At 43.5% G+C, this 23,711-nt stretch overlaps 1 protein-coding gene across 1 annotated transcript; it reads left to right on the top strand.

Moving 5' to 3' along the window:
* Positions 1-1,473: 1,473 nt before the first annotated feature.
* Positions 1,474-21,718, top strand: BUB1B (BUB1 mitotic checkpoint serine/threonine kinase B; the record flags this gene model as incomplete). Its single annotated transcript, XM_080645284.1, has 5 exons — positions 1,474-1,683; positions 1,860-1,951; positions 17,515-17,744; positions 20,916-21,028; positions 21,662-21,718. Exons 1-5 carry the CDS (start codon positions 1,513-1,515, stop codon positions 21,716-21,718), a joined length of 663 nt encoding a protein of 220 aa, XP_080501410.1. The 5' UTR covers positions 1,474-1,512.
* Positions 21,719-23,711: the final 1,993 nt, after the last annotated feature.

Below are 23,711 nucleotides of genomic sequence, written 5' to 3'. Positions count from 1 at the left end.
ATACATATCTATCAACACGTGAATCTAAAAAGTGAATAAAAAAATCTGATGAACAGAATAAACTGGTGAATATAATAGAATCAGGGGCATAGATAGGGAGTGGACTGACAATTCTCGGGGGATAGGGGTGTGGGGGTGCAGGAAGAGACTGGACAAAAATCGTACACCTATGGATGAGGACAGTGAGGGTGGGCTAAGGGCAGAGGGTGGGGTGGGAACCGGGTGGAGGGGAGCTATGGGGGGTGGGGAAAAGGAACAACTAATAATCTGAACAATAAAGATTTATTTTTTCAAAATGCAGGGGGGAAAAAAGATACGGACCAATCAGAACCAAATCTGGGTGACCTGTGAGGAGCCAGTGGCTGCCTAGGAGAAGAAGCTTTTGATGCTGATTGGCCTAGAAAGCAATCAGTCAGAACCAAATCTGGGTGAACTGTGAGGAGCAAATAGCTGCCTAGAAGGCAGAGCTTTTGACGCTGACTGGCATAGAGACTGACCATTCAGAACCAAATTGGCCGGCAGAGGAGGACAATTGGGGGCGAGATCAGGCCTGCAGGGGAGGGCGGTTGGGGGCGAGATCAGGCCAGCAGGGGAGGGCAGTTAGGGGTGATCAGGCAGGCAGAGGCAGTTAGGGGCAATCAGGCCAGCAGGGAAGGGCAGTTGGGCGTGACCAGGCCTTCAGGGGACGGCAGTTGGGGGCCATCAGGTTGGCAAGGGAGGGCAGTTGTGGGGGACCAGGCTTGCAGGGGAGGGCAGTTAGCGGCGACCAGGCCGGCAGGGGAACAGTTAGGTGTTAATCAGGTAGGCAGGGGAGCAGTTAGGGGGTGATCAGGCTGGCAGGCAGAAGCGGTTAGAGGCAATCAGGCAGGCAGGCAGGCAAGTGGTTAGAAGCCAGCAGTCCCCGATTGTGAGAGGGATGTTAGATTGGAGAGGGTGCCAGAAGGGAGTGGCAAGAAATATCAAAGTGATGAATAGCAAGAACCTACAACCAAAATTACTCTACCCAGCAAAGCTATTGTGCACCAGGCCTCTTGTTATCGTAAAAGAGTGTATATGATCCTAAAGAACATTTCATTCAGCTCATGACGAAGGTTGATTGTATCAAGCAGCCCCACAATAGAGAGCACCCCTAATAAATGGACTAATTTTAATTTGTCTTCATTAGATTCAGTATGTCTCAACTGATTTCCATTCACAAAATTTTAAACTGAAAAATGAAGATTTAGGTTAGGTTAGTCTCTGATAAAAGTAGACAATGTTAGGATGATGACTGAAGGCAGATGTAGAATTTGGTGTTTTTTTTTAATTATATCTATGAGTAAAAAATTGTAGGTGAGGGAAAGGAGAATATAAGTAACAAACACTGGATTAAAATATTACTTTGATTCTATGGTAGTAGAAGTAACCTTATCTGGCATCTGAGTTGGATAACTAAAGATTTTACATGGTTTTAATATTTTTCTCCTAGCTTCAAACCAGAACAGAGGACTCCAAAATCCACTTCCTCAACCCATGCAGAGTAATTCTAGAATTACTGTTTTTGATGAAAATGCTGATGAGGCTTCTATAGCAGAGCTGTCTAAGCCTACTGTCCAGCCATGGATAGCACCCCCTGTGTCCAGGGCCAAAGAAAATGAGCTGCAAGCGGGCCCCTGGAACATAGGCAGGCCTTTGGAATACAGGGTAAGAACTCTTACTTCAATCCAGTGACTTTGCCAACATAAAAAAAGACTTCAGATTTAGATTACAGGAGTATTTTTAGCTTCTTTATAAAAGATTCTTCTTGCATAATTAGGCATGGTCTGCATATTTGTGTCAGAATGTAAAGCCATGGTAATTTTCATTTTCTTCATCGCCAGCCTCATGACAATGCCGCTTCTGTGACAGCTGTGCCCTCCATGCTGCCCAGTTTTACTCCATATGTGGAAGAGACTGCACAGCAGCCTGTTATGTGAGTTTTGATTTCCAGATTTTTTGAGGTGGGAATTACTAAGCATGGGCAGAGGTACCTATCCTAATTCCCAAAGGTATTTTCATCTTTGTGGGTATGAAAGTAACCAAAGTTTTATGTTTCCTTTATGTCTATATTCCTTTGAGTATGTTAGGGCTAAAAGACCATTTGGTAATATTCTTACATTCTTACTGAAAAATAAACTTAATGGGTTTATATTTACACTAGAGGCCTGGTGCACGAAATTTGTGCATGGGGGTAGTGTCCCTCAGCCCGTCTGCACCGTCTCCAATCTGGGACCCCTCGAAGGATGTCCTGCTGGTTTACAGGGATTGGGCCTAAACCAGCAGTTGGACATCCCTCTCGCAATCCGGGACTGCTGGCTCCTAACCGCTCACCTGCCTGCCTGCTTGCCTGATTGCCCCTAACCACTCTGCCTGCCGGCCTGCTTGGCCCCAACTGCCCCCCACCGCCAGCCTTCTCGCCCCCAAATGCCTGCCCGCCAGCCTGATCACCCCCAACTGCCCCCCGTCCCAATGTGCTTGCCCCCAACTGCCTCCCCTGCCGTCCTCACCCCCAACTGCCCCCCGCCCCTGCTGGCCAGCTCACCCCCATCTTCCCTCCCCACTGGCCTGCTCACCCCCAACAGCCCCCCTGCTGGCCTGCTCACTCCAAACTGCCCGCGCGCCCCCCCCCCCCCCCTGCTGTCCTGATAACCTCTAATGGACTCCCACTGATGGGGTGAGAAACTGAGGGCTGTTTTCAGGCTGGCCAAGCCCCCCAGCAGGGACCGTCACCTCATGGGTGTGTAGCCAGCCTGTGTGAGGAGCTGAGGGATGTTTTCAGGCTGGCCATACTCCCTGGCGATCCAGGCTCCCAGCCTTTGCTTTTTTTCTTTTCGTTCTTTTTTTTCAGCGCCTCCTTGAGCGGAGGTCAGGGTCGGCTGGAAGCAGGTATCTGGGATTTCTTTATCTTCTATAATTGAAACTTTGTAGCCTTGAGCGGAGGCCAGGGCCAGTTGGAAGCAGGTATCTGGGATTTATTTATCTAATACAATTGAAACTTTGTAGCCTTGAGTGGAGGCCAGGGCTGGCCAGGGCGGCAGGAAGCTTGGCTTCCTCCATTGCCAGGGGCAACCCAAGCCTCCTGCTTGCTCCAGCTCTGTGGCTGCCGCCATCTTGGTTGGACTAATTTGCATACTCGCTCCTGATTGGCTGGTGGGCATGGCTTGTGGGTGTAACGGAGTGATGGTTAATTTGCATGTTTCTCTTTTATTAGTGTAGATTGTTGTAAGTCAATGATAACCACTGTGATTTAAGTGAGATGTTCTACCTTTATTATTGACAGAATTAGAAATTATTACTGTGTTTCATCTGATCCTGCTCTTTCCTTCCAAATGTATTTTTCTTTCCTTCCTAGTCCTTAGCATTTCTGTTTATAAAAAAGAGTGATGACTAGATAATCAGGCAGTCTTAGATTTGTTCTAATACATAACATTGTGGCATTATAATACTAGATCGTATTTTGTGCCCCAGTGCAACCTAACTCATAAGTAATCTATAACCCTGTACTATATGGTAGGTAGTGTAGCAGAGTAAAAATAGATAAGATTTAGAGTAAAAATTCTGTCTGATAAGAGCTCATTACTAGGGAGGTTAGTCTTTTTAAAATATATATATATATTTTTACTGATTTTAGAAAGAGGAAAGGAGAAGAAGAGAGAGATAGAAACTTCAATTGGCTGCCTCCTGTAGGCCCCCTACTGTGGATTGAGCCTAAAACCCCGAATCAAACCAGCAACCTCTTGGTGCATGGGTGAACACTCAACCACTAAGCCACACTGGCATGGCAGAAGATTATTCTTAAGAAAATAATGAGTATTTATGAAAAATTACCTGAAAAAATTGATAGCACCTATTTATGGATGTTTAATTTTTTTAATGTCTCAAATTTGTGGAAATAATTATCTCAATAAATATGGTATAGAAAATGTTCAACTCTGTTTTCATTAAACTCTTTTTCATGGCTGTCTTGTTTGACTTCTCTATAACATTTTTGTTTAGTTTGTGTTTTCCTTAATATGTTTCAGGAACTCTTTTTTTTTTTAATATACATTTTATTGATTCTTTTATAGAGAGGAAGGGAGAGGGATAGAGAGTTAGAAACATCGATGAGAGAGAAACATCTGTCAGCTGCCTTCTGCACACATCCCACTGGGGGTGTGCCCGCAACCAAGGTACATGCCCCTGACTGGAATTGAACCTAGGACCCTTTAGTCCGCAGGCCGACTCTCTATCCACTGAGCCAAACCAGCCAGGGCTGTTTCAGGAACTCTTGATCGATTAAGAAAACCAGCTAAACTGTAATAGGAGTTGTAAATATTTTCTTCTAGTTTGCCACTTATCTTTTGATGTTGCCTAGTAGCAACCATTATAACAATATTTTAATTTTTTACACAATCAAATTTTACTATCTTTGCCCTAGCCGGTTTGGCTCAGTGGATAGAGAGTCAGCCTGCGGACTAAAGGGTCCCAGGTTTGATTCCGGTCAAGGGCACATGCCCGGGTTGCGGCCTCGATCCCCAGTAGGGGGCGTGCAGAGGGAGCCGATCAATGATTCTCTCTCATCATTGATGTTTCTATCTCTCACTCCCTCTCCCTTCCTCTCTGAAATCAATAAAAAAATTTTTTTTAAATCAACAAATTTTACCATCTTCTTTATGATTTTTTTATGATAATTTTGTTTCTTTCAAATGTCATTTATTAGAAAATAAAATTCCAGAGAAAGTAGGAGATACAAGGACAGCTGGGAAGTGGGTATAGTACACAGACCTCTTTAAATCAGGGGCACAGAGCCGTGGTCAGCAAACTGCGGCTCGCGAGCCACATGTAGCTCTTTGGCCCCTTGAGTGTGGCTCTTCCACAAAATACCACGGCCTGAGTGAGTCTATTTTGAAGAAGTGGTGTTAGAAGAAGTTTAAGTTTAAAAGATTTGGCTCTCAAAAGAAATTTCAATTGTTGTACTGTTGATATTTGGCTCTGTTGACTAATGAGTTTGTTGACCACTGGCATAGAGGATCAAAATAAAATGAGCTACAGGCATCCCTGTACAGGTGGTTTATTTGGTTGGAGTATCACCCTGTATACCAAAAGGTTGTGTGTAGGTTCTATTCCTAGTCAGGGCACATATCTAGGTTGCAGGTTAGATCCCCGGTAGACTCCCCAGTCAGGGTGCAGCCAGGAGACAACCAATCAACCTTCCTTTCTACCTTTATACCTTTCTCTCTCCCTCTCACTCTTAAAAAGGCAATAAAAACATATCCTCAGGTGAGGATTAAAAAAAAAAGAGCTGCAGGCAAAAAGCCAGTAACACATCTATGGTCCATTCACCTAGAGAGGTTCACTCCTGTTCCCCATTTCCCTTCCCCTTCCCCACAGCAGTCAGCTTTATCCTTGGTGTTTTCAATTAAAAAAAAAAAGAGTAAACTTTTTTGCCACTCGATGGTTTCAATGAATGCAGCTTCTTTCTCCAGTTATGGAATGAGTCAGCAAAAGGGGGAATTTCTGATCCTTGGAGCTGGGGAGGAAGCTGAGGAGGGACAAACAGTTCACAAAGTATCCCCCATTAACTCTGTTTCCCAATCATGAGGCACATCCAGCCTATTCTGGTTTAAAACATTAATAAGAAATTCAAAGTCTCTCCCTCTTTTTTTCCAGAAAGGTATGCTTTGGAGGCACAAGAGTGAATTTCAAATCCAAATGGTAGGAAATGAGGAGTATCCTAATATATAAAAAGCCAGGGGCCATCACGACTGAAACATCCAGGCGAACAACCGAACAGCAGGCTGCGTGGGGCAATAAGACCAGCAGGGGAGTTAGTGAGGGACAACCAAACAACTGATCAGCAGGCTGCGTGGGGTAACCAGGCCGGCGGGGGGCGGGGGAGGGAGCAGTTGAGGGTGACCAGGCTGCGGGGGGGGGGGGGGCAGTTAGGGTTGACCAGGCCAGCAGGGGGACAGTTGGGGCTGGCAGGGGGGGACAGTTAGGGGCAACCAGGCTGGCAGAGGGGGGCAGTTGCAGGTGACCAGGCCGGCAGGAGGGGGGATCAGTAAGGGGTGACCAGGCTGGCAGGGGTGCAGTTAGGGGCGACCAGGCTGTGGGGGGGCAGTTAGGGGCAATCAGGCTGGTAGAGGGGGCAGTTGGAGATCAGGCCGGCAGGCAGAGGTGGTTAGGGGTGATCAGGCTGGAGGGGTGGCATTTTGGGGCAATCAGGCAGGCAGGCAGGTGAGCAGTTAGGAGCCAGTGGTCCCGGATTGTGAGAGGGATGTCTGACTGCCAGTTTAGGCCTGATCCCAGGGCCTAAACTGATAGTTGGACATCCCCCAAGGGGTCCCGGATTGGAGAAGGTGGAGGCTGGGCTCAGGGCCGCCCCCACCCCATGCATAAATTTCATGCACTGGGCCTCTAGTATATATATATAAAAGGTTAATATGCAAAATGTCCCCTTGGGAGGTAAACCCGGAGCCTGGGAGTTTGATTGCTCGCTATGATGTGCGCTGACTACCAGGCGGCGCAGAGTGAAGGAAGGCCTTGGCTGGCAGCCAGCAGCCAAGAAAGGAAGGCTCCAACCGGCAGCCAGCAGCCAGGGAAGGAAGACCTGGCCTGCAACTGGAAGCCCCCAATTGGCCCTGATCACAAGCTAGGCCTAGGGACCCTACCTATGCACAAATTTTGTGCACCAGACCTCTAGTTAAGAGATAAGAGTCCCAGTCTCTTCCTCCCAGCTCCAGGGGATCAATCACCACTCTAATCCAGCCTCCCTGAGAACAAAGAAAATCACTGGAAAAACAAGTTTTGGTGTTTTTTAAATCCTCACCTGAGGATATGGTGTTGTTCTTTGAATATGAGAGGTGGGTTGGCAGGGGGAGAGAGAGAAACAGTGATGTGAGAGAGAAACATTGATCAGTTGCCCACCCTGGTTCAGGCCATGCTGGAATGGAACTCTCAGCCTTTTGGTGCACAGAACAACACTCCAAATAACTGACCCACCCTACTATGGCAGGAAAAACAAGTCTTGATGGGACCTCATGCCCCTTTCCTTCAGATAAAGCATCCCTTTGGCTCCAGATTACATAGGTTTATGGTTCCATAGAATGAGGGAAATTCTTATTAAAAACTAGAGGCCTGATGCACGAAGATTCGTGCAAGAATGGGCCTTCCTTCCCCTGGCTGCCGGCACCACCTTCGCTCTAGCCGGAGCTGCCTTTCCGTTCTGGCCCAGAGCCGCCTTTCCACCTTCCCACGGTACCTAGAGGCCCATAGCAGCTGGGGTGGTGCAGAACACCTGCGTCGTTGCCATTGGCTAGTGGGCATCGTGAAGGTATGGTCAATTAGTATGTTACTCTTTTATTAGTGTAGATATGAAAGAAATGGAGCTTGGGAGAGAAGCAGCACAAGAGGAGTGTTGGGTTATGGGAAAGGCTTCCAAGGACTATCCAGCTGGCAGCTATGTTGGCATCTGCAGCCTAGGAGCCCCCTTCCCAGGACCCAGATGCCCTTGGGTGAAAGAAATCAAGGACCAAGGCATCATATTATGCCTCAGAGAAAAATGAAGAGAGTGACCCATGAAGGAGCAGCCCCAGCATATTCACAGGGCCAGCTGGCCCCCAGAAGGGTGAGAGAATGGAGGGGTAGATGGCATATTCAGGGCAAGTCCTAGCAAAGAAGGTGAAGATGAGAGGAAAATCTCGCCCAGCCCCCACCCCAAAAGAGCACTAGTTCCTGAATACAGGTCCTTTGCAGAACTCCATAAGAAAGGCCCTTCCTTACACACACGGGAATCACACTGCTCTCCTTTGGAAGCAAAATCAGAAAGTCCGGCAGCACAGGCCTTAGTCCAGCATACTCAGCCCTTCCTGCTCCTCCCAGACTTGTCCTTAGAGAGGGGAGCTCTAAGGGAGGACTCACTGGGCCCCTCCCCAAATAATTTTTATAGAGAGAAAAACCAAAAAAATAAATAAATAAATAAACACAAATCTGGGGGGAAAGTCCAATAAGAACCTTATCATACAAAAATCCAAATAGTCTTCCCCTTTTTGCCTTCTGAGGCATATGTGAGTTTCTTCTCACAAGGCTTTTGTCCAGTTAGGACAACATTACTGTTTCATTTTTAACAAATAAAAATAAAGCCCTGGTCAGTGTTTCACTCTCACATCGAATGTTTCTCTTCTCCCTTCCTCCCTCTCTCTGTAAAAATCAATTTTAAAATCTTTAAAAAAAAAAAAATAAAGGTATCTGCCCTGGCCGGTGTGGCTTAGCTGGTTGGAGCATTTTCCCATACACTGAAAGGTGATGGGTTCAATTGCTGGTCAGGGCACTTACTCAGGTTGTGGTTCATCCCTGGTCCAGGTGAGTACAGGAGGCAACCAAACAATGTTTCTCTCTCCCTCTGTCTCTCTCTACATTAAAAAAAAAAAGATATCCACATCGCTCCCTTGACACAAGGTAAACTTAAGACTTTGCTGTAACTTCACAGCCTCCAAGGGCCTATTCATTACAACCAACTCAAATTCAGTCTGCAGAGAGCTTCTTACCTCCTATCATTGAGGCCCCATCCACCTGGATGGACAGCAAGGAGACCTGCCAAGAGCTCTGCCCCTTCACAAGGAAAAGACAAGTCACACAGGGAGAGTCCTCTCCACCAGCTCCATCATCAGCCTGAGGTCCAGGCCAGGGCTCTGCTGGGCTCATGAGGTCTTGTGACTTCAAGATCCTAGTTTAAACCAGCAGATCCTAGTTTGCACCTGACCAAGGAGAAGGTTCTTCCAGAATCCTCGCACACTCAACACACTCAGCTGTAGTTCTGCTGCTGCAGGTCTCCCTTGGGCAGTGGTTGGCAAACTGCGGCTTGCGAGCCACATGCAGCTTGCGAGCCGCGGTTTGCCGCTCTGTTGACTAATGAGTTTGCCGACCACTGGGATAGGGGCTTAATCACAAGGAACAACAACAACCTGTAATTATTGGAATCGAGAGTCTTGGTCAGTGGTTGGCAAACTTATTAGTCAACAGGGTGCCAAACCGCAGCTCGCAAGCTGCATGTGGCTCGCAAGCCGCAGTTTGCCGACCACTGCCCTTGGGTATCTCATCATACACCAGCATTGAATTGTAGGTGGGGTTGCAGGTTTTTTTGAGCCACTTTGCTTTTCTTCATAATGGTTTTCTGAGGGTCAGGAAGGAGGAAAATCTTCACATAGAGGTCAGTGTCATTCCCATCCAGGAGCCGTTGCAAGCCCCGAATATGCATCACCATGATGAAGAATTTATTGTTTTTGTAGGAGATGGATAGCTTCAACTCCCCCACTTCCTGATGGGATGGGGCCCAAGAGGCATCTGAGGACTTGGGAACTGGGTTGGTGCTTGAATCCTTTTCATCCCAAGGCAGGGGAGGGTGGAAGAAGGTATATTCCAAATCACACTCAGCCACCTCCAGGTGGTATGGATCAAATGCCTCTTTTTTTTTTTTTTTTTTTGCTGGTGTTACTGCAACCTAACTACCTCTGCTTTTATTCATCCCATTCATTCTTTATGATGTCACAGATCTTCCATGTGAAGCATAGTAACCTCCATCTTGTATAAAAACTGCTGTTTGAAATTCTCTGCTGTTGTTAGATAGTCCTTTGTTTTGTAAACTCTGTCATTTTTAGACAGTCTCTTATTCTGTAGAATAACTGTTTTAGTTTGAACAAGAGAAAAAGATAAAAACTTAACTGTCTGACCTTGTAAGCTAGCCATCTAACATAATGAACTAAGCCTATCTAATAAAACAGCAATATGCAAATTAACCATCACTCTGCTACATCCCCAAGCCACGCCCACCAGCCAACCAGGAGCAAGTATGCAAATTAACCCAACCAAGATGGCTGCAGCCACGGAGAGAGCAGGAGGGAGGCTTGTGTTTCCCCGGCAGTGGAGGAAGCCAAGCTTTCCGCACACCCTGGCTGGCCCAGGCCTCCACTCAAGGCTACAAAATTTCAATTATAGAAGATAAATAAATCCTTACAAAAATGGCAGCAGCCACAGAGCTGGAGAGAGCAGGAGGCTTGAGTTGCCCCCAGCGATGGAGGAAGCCAAGTTTCGGCAGCCCTGGCCTGCCTTGGCCTCTGCTCAAGGCTACAAAGTTTCAATTATAGAAGATAAATAAATCCCAGATACCAGGGTCTCTGCTTGGGTTGCCGGGGGGCATGCAAACCACCACAGGCCCCTTGCCCAGGCCACCCCACGACCCAAGGGAATCTCCACCCTGATCCAGGACACCCTTGAGGGCAAACCAGCTGGCCCCCACCCGTGCACCAGGCCTCTAGCCTATCTAATAAAAGAGTAATATGCAAATTGACCATCACTCCAACACAAGATGGCTGCCACCATGTGGTCAAAGATGGCTGCCCCATGTGGACACAAGATGGCCAGCAGGGGAGGGCAGTTGCAGGGGGACCAGGCCTGCAGGGGAGGACAGTTGGGGGGGACCAGGACAGCAGGGGAGGGCAGTTGTGGGGGGGACCAGGCTTGCAGGGGAGGGTAGTTGTGGGCAATCAGGCCAGCAGGAGGGCAGTTAGGAGTGACCAGGCCAGCACAGGAGGGCAGTTGGGGGAGACCAAGCCAGCAGGGGAGGGCAGTTGGGGGGGACCAGGCTTGCAGGGGAGGGTAGTTGTGGGCAATCAGGCCAGCAGGAGGGCAGTTGGGGGGGCCAGGCCTGCAGGGGAAGGCAGTTGGGGTGACCAGGCATGCAGGGGTGGACAGTTGGGTGGTGGCAGGCTTGCAGGGGAGGGCAGTTAGGGGTGACCAGGCCAGCAGGGAAGAGCAGTTCAGGGCAACCAGGCATACAGGGGGGACAGTTAGGGGCGACCAGACTGGCAGGGGAGGGCAGTTAGGGGTGACCAGGCCAGCAGGGGACGGCAGTTAGGGGCAATCAGGCTGGCCAGGGAGCAGTTAGGCGTCGATCAGGCTGGCAGGGGAGTGGTTAGGGGGTGATCAGGCTGGCAGGCAGAAGCAGTTAGGGGCAATCAGGCAGAGGCAGGTGAGCGGTTTGGAGCCAGCAGTCCTGGATTGTGAGAGGGATGTCCAACCGCCCGTTTAGGCCCGATCCCACTGGGATCGGCCTAAACGGGCGGTTGGACATCCCTGAAGGGGTCCCAGATTGGAGAGGGTGCAGTCAGGGTTGAGGGACAAACCCCCCCCCCAAACGAATTTCGTGCACCAGGCCTCTAGTACTGATAATAATTCCCATATTTTTATGCCAAATGTTTGTTCTTTATGTATCCAAGATTACAAACTGTCTGTAACAATAACTCACAGCCCTTTGTAAAATCTGCAAAGAAGCTCAAAAGGTATATATACGAGAAACTTCCTTTGTGACTTCGCTCAGAGATTTGGAAGAAACGCCTCCCTCTGGGCCGCATGCAATAAATGACTCCTAATTAATTGGCACATTAAGGTGTCTTGTATCTCACTCGCTGATTTATGATACAACAAATGCAAATCTGATTGTGTCATTTCCTGATCAGAGTCCCTTGCTAGCTCCCCATAACCTATGGGATGAAACCCAAACTCCTTAACATAAATTATTAGACCATTTATGATTTTACCTCTAATAATATCTCCAGTTTTCTCCCCCAGATATAGTCACAGTATACTGTTGAACTTGTCTAGAATAGCCAGTCTTTGGACATTTAAGTTGTTTTGTACTATTTTTGGCTATTATGAATCATGCTTCTTTGAACATTTTATATGTTTTTGTGTAGACACATGTTTTCACTTCTTTTGGGTATATACCTAGAAAGGGAGTTGGAGAGGTATGTATTAACTCCATGTTTAATATTTCGAGGAACTGTTAAACTTTTTCCAAAGAGACTGCTCCTTTTTATATTTCTACAGTTCCATGATGAGGGTTCCGATTTCTCCACATCCTTATTAACACTTATTATCTATGTTTTGTTTGTTTGTTACTGCCTTTGTGAAGTATCTCATTAGGGTTAGTGACGTTGAACATCTTTTCTTGGGCTTATTGGTCACTTGTGTATCTTATTTAAATAAATGCCTATCAAATCCTTTGTCTGTTTTTCAGTTGGTTTATTTGTCTTTTATAGTTGAGTTGTAAGAGTTTATATATTCTGGATAAAAGTCCATTCTTTTGTTTCTTGTACTTTTGGTGTTGTATCTAAGAAGACTTTGCCTACCTAAAGACATAAAGATTTACTCCTATGTTTTCTTCCAAGAGTTTTATAGTTTTAGCTCTTACATGTCTGTGACCCATTCTTAGCTAATGTTTGTGTATAATATAAGGAAGGGAGAGAGTCCAACTTCATTCTTCTGCATGTGGATGCCAGTTGTTCCAGCACCATTAGTTGGGAAAACTTTTTTCCCCATTGAATAGTCTTGGTATCCCGATGAGAATCAATTGACTATAATGTATGGGCTTATTTTTGGACTCTTAAGTCTATTCCATTGATCTATATATCTTTCCTTACACCAGTTCCAAGCTGTCTCGATTACTGTAGATTTATGCCAACTTTTGAAATCCAGAAGTGCAAGTCCTCCAACTTTGTCCTTTTTAAATATTGTTTTAACCATCTAGTCTCTTAGAAATTCCATATTAAATTTAGGATCAGCTTGTCAATGTCTGCAAAATAGGCAGCTGGGATTTTGATTCAGATTGTGTTGAATCTGTAAGTCAATATAATGAATATTGTTGCCTTAACAATATCAAATCTTCAGATCCATGAACATGGGATGTCTTTCCTTTGGTTATATCTTCTTTCATTTCTTTCAACAGTGTTATATAGTTTTCAGAATACAAGTTTTGCACTCTTTTTAAAAATTAGCAGACTTTATTTTTTTTTGCTTGAGTATATTTATTTTATTTTTTATTTATTAAGGTATTATATATATTTCCTTAGTCCCCCATTAACCCCCCGACCTGTTCATGCCCTCATCCCCCTGGTGTCTGTCCATTGGTTATGCTTATATGCACGCATACAAGTCCTTTGGTTGATATCTCCCTCTTAGACTTTATTTTTTAGAACAGTTTTAGGTTTACAGAAAAAATGTGCAGAAAGTACAAAGAGTTCTTATATACTAGCCCCACTTATTTGCACATTCAGTTGTTCCTATTATGAATTAACAATTTGTTATGAATTGACAAAGAAATATTGATACATTATTATTAACTAAATAGAGGCCCGGTGAATGAAATTCATGCACTCAGGGCGGGTCCCTCAGCCCAGCCTGTGCCCTCTCGCAGTCTGGAAGCCCTTGGAGGATGTCCAACTGCTGCAGAGGCCGGAGAGGCCCCCGCTGCTGTGCTCGCCAGCTGCCGCTGCGCTCGCCAGCCAGGAGCCCAGCTTCTGGCTGAGCAACACTCCCCTGGTGGGAGTGCACTGACCACCAGGGGTCAGCTCCTGCATTGAGCATCTGCCCCCTGGTGGTCAGTGTGCATCATAATTACAGGTCGTTCCACTGTCAGGCCTAATGTGAGAGGGCCCAAGCCAGGCCAAAAGACCCCACTAGTGCACGATCAGAGCTGGGGAGGGATTTGAGAGGTTGGCCAGCCAGGGAGGGACTGCAGGAGGGCTCCAGGGCGTATCCAGCCCATCTCGCTCAGTCCCAATCGGCCGGACTCCAGCAGCCAGCTAACCTACCAGTTGGAGCGTCTGCCCCCTGGTGGTCAGTGCACATCATAGCAAGCGGTTGAGCTGCCTTAGCATATCATTAGCATATTACACTTTGATTGGTTGAACGGCCAACCAGATGACCGGACATTTAGAATATTAGGCTTTTATTTTTTTTTTTTAGTCTTTTTTTTTTTAATAAATCTTTATTCAGATTATTACAATTGTTTCTCCTTTTTCCCCCCATAGCTCCCCTCCACCTGGTTCCCACCCCACCTTTTGCCCTTACCTCCCCTCCACTGTCCTCTTCCATAGGTGTTTGATTTTTGTCCAGTCTCTTCCTGAACCCCCCATACCCCTTTCCCCCTGAGAATTATCAGTCCACTCCCTTTCTATGCCCCTGATTCTATTATATTCACCAGATTATTCTGTTCCTCAGGTTTTTAATTCACTTGATTTTTAGGTTCACTTGTTGATATGTATTTGTTGTTCATAATTTTTATCTTTTTTCTTCTTCCTCTTCTTTAAGAATACCTTTCAGCATTTCATATAATACTGGTTTGGTGGTGATGAACTCCTTTAGCTTTTTCTTATCTGTGAAGCTCTTTATCTGCCCTTCAATTCTGAATGATAGCTTTGCTGGGTAGAGTAATCTTGGTTGTAGGTTCTTGCTATCCATCACTTTGAAAATTTCTTGCCACTCCCGTCTGGCCTGCATAGTTTCTGTTGAGAAATCAGCTGACAATCGTATGGGTCCTCCCTTGTAGGTAATTAACTGTTTTTCTCTTGCTGCTTTTAATATTCTTTGTCTTTTGCTCTTGGCATTTTAATTATGCTGTGTCTTGGTGTGGTCCTCTTTGGATTCCTATTGTTTGGGGTTCTGTGTGCTTCCTGGACTTGTAAGTCTATTTCTTTCACCAGGTGGGGGAAGTTTTCAGTCATTATTTCTTCAAATAGGTTTTCAGTATCTTGCTCTCTCTCTTCTTCTGGCACCCCCATAATTCGGATGTTGGTACGCTTGAAGTTGTCCCAGAGGCTTCTTACACTATCTTCAACTTTTTGGATTTTTTTTTCTTTTTGCTTTTTCGGTTGAGTGTTTTTTGCTTCTTTGTATTTCAATTCTTTGACTTGATTCTTGTGTTCCTCTAGTCTGTTGTTGGGTCTCTGTATAATATTTTTTATTTCAGTCAGTGTCTGTTTAATTTCTAGTTGATCCTTTTTTATATCTTCGAGGGTCTCGTTATATTTATTGGCCTTTTCTAGGATATTCTTGAAAAGCCTTATAACTGTGGTTTTGAATTCTATATCCAGCCGTTCGTTTTCCTCCATTTCTTTCGTTTGTGATCTGTTTCTTTGTTGCCGCATTTTCACTGCTTCCCTGAGTTGGTAGGGTAGCTTTGTGTGCTAGGTGTCCTATAGGGCCCAGTGGTTCTGCCTCCCCAGTTAACCTGAGGTGGACACTCTTGGTGCACCCCTTTGTGGACTGTGTGTGCAGCCTTGTTGTAGTTAAGTCTTGATTGTTGTTGTTATCACTGGGAGGAATTGACCTCCAGGCCAGTTGGCTGTGAGGATCAGCTGTGTCTACACTGGGAGAAGTTCGGTGCTGGATACAGCCTTATAGGATTAGACTTGCCAAATTGCAAAAGCCTCTGTGCTCAGCTTGGATGGGGTGGAGTCTCAGGGCGGAGCAGACAGTCTTGGCTTCCTGTCAGCCTTGCCCTTGCGCGCGCGCGCCTTCAGACCTCCGCCTTCCCCGGCTCCCGAGTCTCCGCCCGAGAGTCCAGATTCCCCCCGCAAGAGCGTGGGTCCCCAGGGGCTCGCCTGGAACTGGGGTTCAGTGCAGTCAGAACTGGGGCTCAGTGCAGTCAGGAGCTTCTGGCTCCCTTCTGCTAGGGAAAGCCTGTGGCACCCTCCGCAGTCTTTGTGCGCACTGGCGCACGCGCCTCCAGACCCCTGCCCACTGGGGCTCCCCCGGGTCTCCAAGTTTCCGGGTGCCTTTCTCTCTACCTGACAGTCCAGACTCCCCCTTGTATGAGCCTGGGTCCATGGGGTTTCACCCGGAACTGGGGTTCAGTGCAGTCGGAACTGGGGTTCAGTGCAGTTAGGGGCTTCCTTCCCCTTCCTGCCAGAGAAAGTCAGCCAGGCTCTCAGCCGCCCTTCCTTTCTGCGCACACAAAGACCCTTTGCCGTACCTCCAATTTTCTGTGAGCTTTTCTCTTTCCTTCTAGTTGTAGAATTTCCACTCAGTCAGCTTTCCTGTGGTTCTGAATGGTGTCCATTCTGTCTTTTAGTTGTAGTTTTGAAATTGTTGTGCAAGGCAGCAGTTTAGGTGCTTACCTATGCCACCATCTTGGTTTCTCCTAGACTTTTATTATATAGGAAGTTCATAGCTTACATTAGATTTTACTCTAATGTGTTTTGTAGTTCTGTGGGTTTTGACAAATGAGTGTCATAGATCCATTATTATAGTGTCATACAGAATATTTTCACTGACCTAAATATTCTCTCTACATTATTTATCCATCCCTCTCCTGAATCCCTGGCAACCACTGATTTTTTATATATTATCTTTATAGTTTTGCCTTTAAAAATATTCTGAAATATTTTATTCTTTTTGATGCTGTTATAAATGGAATTGTTTTAATTTTATGTTCAGATTATTCATTGCAGGTATATGAAATGCATTTGATTTTTATATATTGATCTTGTATCCTACTTATTTTATGAATTCATTTATTCTAATAGTTTTTAGGTGAATTCTTAGGATTTTCTATACATAAGATTAAGTCATTTACAAATATAGATCACTTTACTTCTTCCTTGCCCATCTGGATGCCTTTTATTTATTTTTCTTGCCTCATAGCCCTGGCTAGAACTTGCAGTTTAAATAAAAGTGGCAAGAATGGACATTCTTGTCTTGTTCCTGATCTTAGCAGGGGAAGCATTTCATTTTTTATCATTAAGTATGATATTTATATGGGTTTTTCATAAATGTCCTTTTTCAAGTTAAGCAAGTCGATGAAGCCTTTTAAGCATATAGATTCTTGGACCCTACCATTAAAGGCTCTGATTAAGTGGACTGGAATTAGGACCAGATATCTTCATTGTGAAAAGGTATATAAGAAAATAAAAGTTATAAAGTCATTCTGACCAAGGATTGAGAACATCTGAGCTATCCTTATTGGGGCACTTTATACTTCATTCTTTTCAAACCTTTATTACCACTCTCATTCTTCCCCTTCAGCTGAGAACCTTGAACTTACATCATCAGTTCCCTAAAATTGTATTCCTAACTCCAATTCTTTTGGGTGCTAAACAGTGGGAAATGGGTTATATTGCATAGGTTAATTTTCATTCATATACTGTGTTTGATTAAGAAATTATATTGTGGCCCGGCTGGTGTGGCTCAGTGGCTGAGCGTCGACCTATGATCCAGAAGGTCACGGTTTGATTCCCGGTCAGGGCACATTGCCAGGTTGCAGGCTCGATCCCCAGTGGGGGCATGCAGGAGGCAGCTGATATATGATTCTCTCTCATCATTGATGTTTCTCTCTTTCCCTCTCCCTTTCTCTCTCTGAATTCAATAAAAACAAAGTTTTAAAAAACAAAGAAATTGTATTATGATATATATATTTTTTACCTATAAGGAATATAAATATTTGATGACCCTAACTTATGGCTAATTTTCTTCCTAATCATAACATAATACTTAGAACATGATTGTTGATAACCAATGTAAATTATTTGTAGGCTCTTTTCTCAACCTTTTGTGGTTTTGTTTTTGTTTTAAAAATCAATCACATTTAGTCTTGCTGCTGACATTGTACTTGTGTCTTATCAAAACGTAAAAAATAACTCATTTAATCTGTATGGTGAATAATAATTATTTTGCTTCTTTAAGGACACCATGTAAAATTGAACCCAGTATAAACCATATTCTAAGCACAAGAAAGCCTGGAAAGGAAGAAGGTGATCTCCTGCAAAGAGTTCAAAGCCATCAGCAAGCATCTGAGGAGAAGAAAGACAAGGTGATGTACTGCAAGGAGAAGATTTATGCAGGAGTGGGGGAGTTCTCCTTTGAAGAGATCCGGGCTGAAGTTTTCCGTAAGAAATTAAAAGAGCAAAGGGAAGGTATGTGTATTGATCTATTTATGTTTGTCATAATAACTTAGTTGTAGGAAGGTTAGTATATTAAGTCTGAGGAGAATTGCCTTATTTTTTGTATGTTTGTGATGTTTCCATGGTTTCTACTGTTTCTCTTTCTATTTAAGCTGAACTCCCATTTCTGCTTTCCATGAGACCCCTAAGGGGAAAAAACTAAGCAACTAAGTCTGTGTTCAAAAGTAAAGGAAGAGAGGAAGCTCTAAACTGTAGGAACAGTTCATATTCACCATTGTAATAGGCAGACAGCTATGATCCCTGACATACATACATGTACATGTCATGCCTCCCCATTAAGTACTTTCTTCATCATGCCTGAAATATTTCACTTGACTTTTGATGCTCTACCTGGAATTTCTCCCAGGACTTACTTAGGTTAACATACTCGGTCACACTGCAGTCACTTAGATGATATTTATTTGTATTATTTCTTAAAGACAGTATCTTCTTTCTAAATTAAGGAAAGTTTTACTGTAAAAGGAGAAATTTGGAATTTTGGGGAAAATGGGTAGCAGTTCTGTTTTGGAGCCTAGAGTACTTGGGGCAAGAGGTAGTGCTGAGTGGGCTGAAAAATATTGAAGTATAGTATTTGGAGCTTAAGGCATTAGAAGATGAGGGAGAGCACAGAATAGGTGGTAGGGGAAGGTCCAAAAGTAAAGTTCATCCACTTAGATATTTTGACTAGATTATATACCAAGAAAGAAGAAATGTTTCTACACAGATATCCAGAATAACCTACTATGGAAAGAAGAGCTGGGAAATTTAACCATTACTTATAATTTACTTATGGAAAAATAATTTCTGAGTTCCAGGTGACAAGTTAGAAGCAAACTTCTATAAAGCAGACTGTTGTTAGTAAGTTTGGAATGGCTTTCATTTGTCATATCAACTATATCAAGATTGACAAAGGTGCTCTGGGTTCAAATTAATGTATTGAAAAATGGAACCTTTGTATATAGGTAAGAGATGGGGAATGGTTAGAAAGCAAGGAGATGGTTGAACCTTTTAAAAAATGGGAACCACCCTAACAAAGAAGTAGGCTAGAAGGTAACCTAATATGAGCTGGGAAAGGAACTAGATACTCAGATTAAAAAATTAGTGTTTTCTTCAACCTAAGTGTCCATCAATAGATGAATGGATAAAGAAAATGGTGTGTGTGTGTGTGTGTAATGGACTATTATTCAGCCACAAAAAAAGAATGAAATCTTAACCATTTGAAACAACCTGGATAAGTCTTAGGGATATAATGAACAGCATGGTGACTATAATTAATAATGTTGTATTGCATATTTGAAAGTTGTTGAAAGAGTAAATGTTAAAAGTTCTCATCACAAGAAAAAAATTTTACAACTGTGTATGGTGGCAGATGGTATCTAGACTTATTGTGGTCATCATTTTGCAATATATACAAATATAGAATAATTATGTTGTGTACCTGAAACTAACATTGTGTGTCAATTATACCTCAAAAAATTTTTAATAATTAAAACAGCATTAAAAAAACAAAAAACTTCTGTTTCTTTAGGAGAGGTCTAGCTTATACCAGATATATAGATGTAAGATGAAAGTACATTTTATTCTCAGCTAGCCAAAGAAGGACCTATGTTAGGTTTAGATAGTATTTGAATAGATGAAAATACCTCTGAGGCTTTTTAAATACTCATTTCCTAAGTTGGTCTCTGAATCTAATTCATGAACATGTAATTTCCCTGCTGTGTATAGTTTGCATTCTTATAAATCGTCATGCCTATAATGAAGTGGTTTCTTGTTATTATTAGAAACTGATTCCAAAGACTGTCACTGATTACTTACTATCAAGTAGGAATACTAGAAATGAGGAAGCCACAGGTAGGGCCTACAGAGAGACAAGGTAGTTCTACATTCTTCCCATTGCTACTTCCAAATCATTTTTTCCCTTCTCCAAAAACTCGACCTTTTTTTCAGATCCGTGTCCTTCCATTTTTTTTCTACCTCCTGAGCCTCCTTAGTCACTCCCCATCATTCATTAATTGACTAAGTACCTAGCTCTGTATCTTCCTTTCTACCCCTACAGCATCCAGTAGTATGGCTTCTCAATTTTGTGTTTGCCATACCTCCTGTGATCTCTTCTTCAACCCTACTGCCCAACTCTTCACATGGTCTTACTGTTGACCTTGTCACCCAATAACTTTTTGATCATGCACCCTGTTGATTCAAGACAAAAAATCCAGAAGTCATCTTTGATCACGCTTTTCTTACTGTGCCCCACAACTAATGAATAAGCCCATCAACTTTACCACCCCAAATTTTCCAAATCTTTTATCACCACTCCCATTATTAATCCAAACCACAATCTTTTAGCTAGACTACAACTAGACTTTCTACATTCACTCTGGGCTTAACGAAATCCATTTTGCTCACAACAAATGATCTTTTTAAAAAATCAGATTATGTCACTTCTTTACTTAAAATTCTCCAGTGTTTCTTTCTCATTATCTTAGAATGCAATAAAAACTCTTTAACCCCATGTGACTTGGCCTCTGCTTACCTCTCCAACCCCATCATTTACTTTTCTCCCTCTTACCATACTGCATACCATGTTGGCCTTCGTTTGGATCCTTGAGCACAGTGATATTGTTCCTTCATTAGGGCTTTTGTGCCAGCTAGTCTCTTGGCCTAGAATCTTTCCCTACGTCTGTATATGACTGGCCCCTAGTTATTCAGAGTATAGCTTTATAATATTTCTTTCTGATAATGATCTCCCCTCATCACTGGCCTTAAATAGTCCCTGACTTCCATCCCCTGCACAGTCACATATTTTCACATCACCTATTTTACTTTATTTTTAAACCTGATTTTCTTGTTAATTTGTGTGTGTGTATTTGTTTCCCCCAAATTGAATGTTAGCATCACATGACCAAGGACTTTGCATTATGTACCACTGAGATGTAAATGCTCAAGAGTTGTGCTTGGCATGTAGTAGATACTTTATTTTTTATACTGACTGAATAAATGAGACCTCAAGTTGAGGGTTCTGCACCACTTATATCATTCATATCTGTAATATTAACATCCATGTTAAGGACATGAAACCCAAACGCAGTTTTGACAGAGTAAATTGCTATGAGTAGTAAATGCCTCGGCCAACTTTATTGTTTCTAGCTGAGCTACTGATCATTGCAGAAAAGAGAGCAGAAATGCAGAAACAAATTGAAGAGATGGAGAAGAAGCTAAAAGAAATTCAAACTACTCAGCAAGAAAGAGCGGGTGATCAGGTTACTTCTCTTTTTTTTTTAATACATGAAACTAAAGTTTATTGAAATAAATTTATGCAATGTAAAAGCATAGAAGGTAAAAGTCCTCAACCCCCATTTAGAGTTTTCTGTAGTTCTTTAACTGTTAATAGCAGCAAAGTTGAACAGGAAAGTAACTTAACAAGTGATTTCAAATGGAATTAGTGGCATGTGAAACAATTTATTAACTTCTTAGTTATATTCTAAACCATTGTTTTGTTACCTCTAATTTTAGCTCTTTTTTTCTATTCATTCTCCATTAAAATGGGGTTAACTAAAGAAATTCAGTATATGCTTGGCACTCTCATAACAATGCCAGTTGATACTAGGAACATAAATTATTGGAAAGAACTTTTGTGGAACAGACATTTTATCTTATTGGTGGATATCTAGGGGCAAAGTATGATAAAGCTAACTTTGGAACTAAAGATTGAAAATAGATAGCATTTTCTAGATAGAGGGGACAAATTGATTTTGTTTATTTAATGCAAACAGCAAGAAGAAAAGATGCCTACAAAAGAGACAGCTGAACTGAAAATTGCTTCTGAGTCTCAGGAAATACCAGGAATGACTGTGTCCAATTCTGTTTGTCCAGTAAACTCTTGTGCCAGGTAGGACCACATTGGTGGAAAGGATGCTGCTTATGGGAAGGCATTTACAACCAACCTCTGACTCTCTAGTGACTTGAAGTCCCTTTGATTTCTATAGTATCAAGACATGATTTTGCAAGTCTCTGTCACAACATAAACTTTGATGCTGATGAGGGATGACAGGGTAGTGACTTTTTTCTATTAAAAACTAACACATCTTTCTTATAGAAGCAATCAAATGTAAATAATAGTTTAAAAGGAAAAACTACCCATTTCTACCACCAAGAGATGACTACTATTAACATTGTTTTTGTTTTGTTTTATAAAAATGAGAGTTTAGCCCTGGCACATGTGGCTCAGTTGGATGAGTCATCCCATGAACCAAAAGGTCAGGTTGATTCCAGATCAGGGCACATGCCTGGGTTGTGGGCTCTATCCCCAGGAGAGGGCATGCAGGAAGCAGCCAATGATGTTTCTCTCTCCCTCTCCTTTTATTTCTCTTTAAAATCAATATAAACATTTTTTTAAAAACACATAAGAGCCCTAGCCAGTTTTGCTCAGTGGATAGAGCGTCGGCCTACAGACCAAAGGATCCTGGGTTCGATTCCAGTCAAGGGCACATACCTTGGTTGCAGGCTCCTCGCCAGCCCGAGCCCTGATTGGGACATGTGCAGGAGGCAACCAATCAGTGTGTTTCTCTCACATAGATGTTTCTCTCTATCTTTCTCTCTCTCTTCCACTCTCTCCTAAAAGATCAATGGGAAAATATCCTCGGGTGAGGATTAACAACAACAACAAAAAAATAAACACATGAGAGTTTTTACCATTTTGTATTCTGCTTACACTGTTAATGTAACTTAACATATATTATCAAACATCTATAATAATAAAAGCATAATATGCTAATTAGACCAGACGTCTTTCTGGATGACCTTCTGGATGAAGCTGGGGCTGTGAGGGAAGCCCGGGTGCCGGAGGGAAGCTGAGTGCCAGAGGGAAGCTGGTGCCGGCAGCCGAGGGAAGGAAGGCCTACTCTTGCACGAATTTCGTGCATCGGTCCTCTAGTCTATATATAAAAGCCTAAGCGACCAGCCGACTGGCTGGTAGCTATGACGCACACTGACCACCAGGGGGTAGATGCTCAACGCAGGAGCTGCCGAGCAACAGCAGCTTTGCAGAGTGCCCTCGCACACACCAGGACCCCTCAGGGGATGTTGGACTGCCGGTTTCGGCCTAATCCCCACAGGCCAGGCCAAGGGACCCCACTCCACAGATGCCCTTCAAGCCCTGGCGCCACCCTAGTGCAGCCAGCTGGGGAGGGACCGCGGGAGGTTGGCTCCAGGATGTGTCCAGCCTGCCTCGCCCAGTCCCGCCCCACTGGCCACCTTCTAATTACTTTACTTTCAATGTGCACAAATCTGTGTACCGGGCCTTTATTATTTCTATAATGGCTATAATGACTGAAGTTTCCATCTTTTTAAAGAATTTTGATTGACAGTACTAGAATATTTTCTTTATCTAGGAGTGAAGAAGATTAATAAAAAAGCTGCCTAGACTTTCTGCTGTTAATCTTCACCCAAGCATATTTTTTCCATTGCTTTTTTTTTTTTTTTTTTTGAGAGAGAGTCGATGGGAAGGAGTGGGGGAGACAATGAAACATCAGTGTGAGAGAGACACATCAATTGGTTGTCTCTCACACAAGCCTTAACCAGGGTCTGGAGATTGACCTGCAACCCAGGTGTGTGCCCTTGATCAGAAATCAAACCTGAGTCCCTTTGGTGTGCAGGCCAAAGCTCTAACCACTTAGAAACCCAGCCAGAGCAAGCCTACTAAACTTAAAAATTAATTCTTTCTGTGGGTAGTAAGCACATCTTTTAAAACAATTTTCTTTATAGGGAAACTTCACTTGCAGAAAACATTTGGCAAGAACAACCTCATTCTAAAGGTAAGTTGCATTTGACAGTGTCATGAAGAACTTGCTGACAACCCATGCTTTATGTAACAAATGATAGATTTTTTTTATAGATATTGTTCTTAATTACAATAAAATGAGTGGAAAGAAGGCAGAGAGGGGA

This window comes from Plecotus auritus (genome assembly GCF_963455305.1).
Source record: "Plecotus auritus genome assembly, chromosome: 1".
NCBI lineage: Eukaryota > Metazoa > Chordata > Mammalia > Chiroptera > Vespertilionidae > Plecotus > Plecotus auritus.
Note: the sequence above shows the minus strand (reverse complement) of the source record. Positions and strands in the feature narration are given on the sequence as shown.